This window comes from Loa loa (assembly GCF_000183805.2).
Source record: "Loa loa unplaced genomic scaffold supercont3.58, whole genome shotgun sequence".
Taxonomy (NCBI): domain Eukaryota; kingdom Metazoa; phylum Nematoda; class Chromadorea; order Rhabditida; family Onchocercidae; genus Loa; species Loa loa.
Genome location: NW_018108238.1, coordinates 96024 through 100993, shown reverse-complemented (window position 1 = coordinate 100993; position 4970 = coordinate 96024). Strand labels below are relative to the sequence as shown.

Genomic DNA, 4970 nt, shown 5'->3' with positions numbered 1-4970 from the left:
GAATGTAAATTGGTTAAATGATTTACACCATTAATATTTATTTTTAGCAAGAAATTTATTTGTTTGTTTGGGGTATGGTTGAAGTCTCGCGAATCGGAATTCGCGACACTTGCTCAACTGCACGGATGCCGATGGGGTTGCGGATTTAATAGAAATAAACCATATGACGCGGTCATAAAAATATAAAGATTAGACAAGTACTAGACGGCAAATATATATTTTATTTCTGATAAGACTTCAGAAATCTACTTATCAGTTACATTACCTGAAATCCTTCAAAACAAATTCGTTAATATACTACTCATTTAAGAAAACAAAACAATTGATCAGATTATTTGCAGCAGCCAATAAATCAGTAGATTTGATTTAGTAAAATGATGACAGCATTGGATGAACAACTGTTACCGGAAAATAGGTGTCATTGAATAGAGTTTAATGAATTGTCCAAGCGAAGCCTTATCTGAACCAGTCATTTGAATACAAGAAAGAAGACATTACTGGTTTACAAATTTTGAAATTCAGCTTCAGATTACGAAATTCCAATTTAAGGAAAAGTACAAGTGGTTCGCTCTACAAAACTACATTTCAGCATTTATCGTAGTGCATCTAAAGTTAGTATGATGGAGTTGCAATTAAAGATCGATAGATATTTGTATCTATGCTATCTATGCTTTTTCTAATATCTATGCTTTTTATGCTATGCTCTTTATCTATGCTTTATCTATGCTTTTTATCTACGCTTTTTCTTGAAATGACCTGATCATGCTATTATTATATCAATTTTCGGAACAAAGTAGAATATTAATAAAAGATGACGACTAAAACGAATGATGCAAAGGGAATAACTGCATCAACTGTTGGATCACTTATTCTCGACAACTGACCAACTGCTTTTTCATCGATTAGTCCCCATATGAAAACGATAGCATAATATTTCGCTCAACAACGAAAAAGATATTCTGAATAACTTACTATTATAGATGGGATAGAGTATTATGAATCAAAAAGCAGCAATTTGTGAGTTCCAAACAGTCAAGAGTGAATAATATGTTTTGATGATAAGCCGGCATATTTAACGAAAGAATTAGAGAAGTTGAAGATAGGGATGATAAAGCAACTTGATAAATTAATACATGAAAGGATTTCAAAACAGGAAGACCTGACGAAAAGATATATTTGAATCATAAAAATGCTTCTTTACAAAATTATGAACATAATATAATTTCACTCAGGAACAAAATTTTCGAGTCAACTGTATAATCTTTCGCGGAACATCGCTTTTGCTACTCCAACATATATATGCATCGAATATGCCACGTGCTTTTACATATTCCAGAAAGGTTGGTATATTGCCACCAACACCGAAGTAAAACATTTTTGCTGCTAGCAGTCTGGAATTTCTAATTACGGGGACTGAAGAAAAACAGAACCATATTACAAAATAAGTAAGTATTACGGATGAAGTAGGAGAGCTGTCTCTACAATGAATTTTCACTTCATTTCTTGAAAAAGAATGAAAAGAATTGAGTGCTTGAGCAACTCATTAAGAATAGGGTGTAAGAGAAGAGTAATTGAACGAGTAATTGAAAGTTGGTTGGAAAATATGTTTTTGTAAGTAAGTTACTTACACTAATCCGTCGGGTGGAAGAACAACATCAAACAAATCATGCAAAATCTTATAATGTTCTTCGTTGTAGATCGTTTCAGATGTTAAAACAACATCAAACCTTAAATACGATCCCTTCAAATGTCTTGGACTCGTTAATAGGAAAAAAATCAAGCTAAAAACAAACATAATAAACTAGCAGAACAAGAAAATCACCGCACTGCCGTTCCGTCTTCTCAGATATTTTGATAAGCTTCTCGATCATTTTGAATAAAGTAGAAAAAAGCAGCACTTGCTGCTATATTATTCCCGCTGTTCAAAAAGGAATAATTGTCGTTCTCGATAAAATAGCTCTTAGACAGTTATTTTGATCAACTTTTCAGGTAAGAGTTCTTTAAATCTCCAAAACTGCATGAGGCAATTAGCCTGTTTACAATAAATACTGATAAAGCTGCTAACAATCAGTCCTTATTGCAATATTAAATTTACTTTCCTTGGAGTTGATTCAAAGGAATAATTTGATATAACGAGGCGTAATAAACCTAAGAATTCAAGTAATTACAAAGCTGCAAACATTGATTCAAATCATAATGATCTGGAACATCAGCAGTTATCCAGCAATAAAATTCAACTATGCTGGAAACTCCTTCACTGGAGATCTTTAGTTGGAAATAAATAATTGACAATCTTCCCAATGATATCATCAACACGGATCATCTCATATGACCATTCTGTTGTGCCTATACCTATACTGAGATATCTGTAGCGCAGAGACTAATACTGCAAACCTATCGAAATATCCAAACACTGGGAGAAGAAAAAAAAAGCATTTGATGTTAACTCCTGAACCTTTCCTCCATTTTCCTTTTCAATTTCATTCCTTCCTCTCCCTTATAACAACCTTTATTATCGCTTTTCATCCGTGACGACAGTACCAAACTTGAGGTTAAAATATGAAACTTCAGAGTAGAGTTGAGGGATAACAAAATTAACATAATCCTAATTCCGAAGCATCCGGATATGGAACTTTAACAGTTCCCTTTCAAAAAGCCAAGAAGTACTATGCCAAGTATTGCTTAATTCAATAGGAAACAAACACTGCATGTTGGATTATACTTAAAACCATATCTCATTAATACTGCCATACTTTTATTGCGGTATAAATGTCAATGATCCTAAGATTAAAAAAAATCTGCGCTTACTTCTGACCATCTATTTTCTGATGTAGTATAGCCCAGTCACAGCTGTAAAATCGGCAGTTCTTCAGGTTCATATTATTGACCGTGAAATTATCCTTTGTAAAGCAATTGACAACAGCATCATTCTATAAGACATAATAACCAAGTACTGCCATGTACTGAAAAGCTATTTTTACAAAATATATTATTAATTTATCAGAACCAACATAATCTTGCAAAACGACTTCCTTAGCGCCTTTTTGCAATGCCAAAATTGATGGTAATCCTGCGCCACAACCAACCTAAAACGTTGGTATTAATTACAAAAGGTAAATATGAAGTAATAAAATCTTTGATGAAATGTTTCGATTGATAACTACCTCGAGAATCTTCTTGTCTTTCAAAATTTGTGGTTCCAGAGCTTTATCTATATATTCGCACAAGTCAATGGCGCATTCCCAAACTTTAAATCCACCTGCAAACCGAAATATAACATTCAAAAAATGATTCTTCCTAGCTTTGGTACAATCTGGCAGTGACAGCTTGATTGAGCGTTATGGGGAAAGGATGAAAAACGGATAATTTTCCAACTTAAATTCCAGTGGTACATAACCCTCAAAAATTTTCATAGCTAGTGACAAATTTATTAATAATTAATGGTGGATAATTCGGAGCAGTTGTAATTTATAAATCAAAGTAATGTTGCAACTTACCTTCATAGATACCAATAGTACGGTCAAAATGAGTGATCTGCTCCAATGATGGATCATCCTGATATCCCAGTTCCTTCACATTTCTGTCGAGCGTGACCTGATCAACATAGTACAAGCAATGTCCCGATGACAGTTCAACACAATATGCGCCTTCCTTGATGTCATCAACATTCTTTCTCATTTTACTGATTTGCAGTACCAACTCTACTAAAGTTGGAATAAAATTAAATAGATTTGATTTGGTTCGATCACCCGTATCATATAGTGGCATCATGACAAGCATAGTTATAACATGCATAGTTCTGTAAAGCTGCATCGTTCCATGTACACTGCGATACTAGAGCCTTACCGTAGATAACCGTAGATGAGCATTGTCTTGTTTCTATCTAGCTGTACCAATAGAAACTGATGGAAAAAAAAGTTCAAATGATAAACCTTAGAAAGTACCAACAATTAATTTCTTGTTTGCTTTAATCAGATAATAAGCAAACCGAGAATAATAATGAGTAAATCACTATCCTCATCAGAACTTTATGGTGACTCGGTTAATCAAAAAAAAAGATAAATGAATGCCAATATCAGTTGCAGTTATAAACATTGCAAATAGCACAAAATTGCTATATTAAACAGTGGAAATACAAATTTCAAAGCATTTTAGAGAAATCAATCTAAGTCCCGACTTGCATTACCCTTTTAAACAAATGAATAGCGCATCCAATATCCGTTATCAGTTAAATGCATGCATTTTAAAAATTATAGGACATCTTTGTCATTCTTATAAACGACTTGAAAGTCAAATTTTGATACGGTATCCTAATCATTACAATGTTCCAGGTACACGTGAAAATAGTGATAGTGAGGACATTATCAAATAATATATTGAGGGCAACGCTCAATAAATATGGATGTCATAAACAACCTTTGAGAGAAAAAGATAAACAAACAAATCAATTCCCGAGAGATCCCTGAAAAAAATTCAGAGCACTACTACCGCTTCGAACAGAATCTTCATAACTGTCTCCATTTTAGGCAACTTAACACTGGACTGGATCGCTCAATAACCAAAGTACCATTCGCATCTGAATAATACAATCATATCACCTCATGTTCTATGAAGCTCATTTAGCCATACATATGATACTCTCGAGCATGTGCCAAGAAGTTCCTTCAGGATGCTTTTAAAATACAAACAAATCATGGCGCATGTACAAGACTGACGTAACCATTACGTTAACCAAACCAGTTAGTTGAAGGAAGACCTTTGTGCACAAACGTGGAGTTTGGTTCACTTTCAGAATGAAAGACCAGAGAATGGGGCACTCAGCAATGTGGCACCCAGCAATTCTCTTGCATCACTGGCTGTTTAACATCCCAAAGACTGGAAAAATGACAAAAAAAAAAAAACTCCGCAATAAGATTTAACAGAAAATTACAAATAACTGGTTTTATATTTAAATTGATACATCATTTTTC

The 4970-nt window shown here is 33.7% G+C and overlaps 1 protein-coding gene across 1 annotated transcript; it reads right to left on the bottom strand.

The window, feature by feature from the left end:
- Positions 1-1214: 1214 nt before the first annotated feature.
- Positions 1215-3768, bottom strand: LOAG_12598 (hypothetical protein; the record flags this gene model as incomplete). Its single annotated transcript, XM_020448565.1, has 6 exons — positions 1215-1391; positions 1629-1727; positions 2809-2930; positions 3012-3086; positions 3165-3259; positions 3498-3768. 6 exons carry the CDS (start codon positions 3766-3768, stop codon positions 1229-1231), a joined length of 825 nt encoding a protein of 274 aa, XP_020301302.1. The 3' UTR covers positions 1215-1228.
- Positions 3769-4970: the final 1202 nt, after the last annotated feature.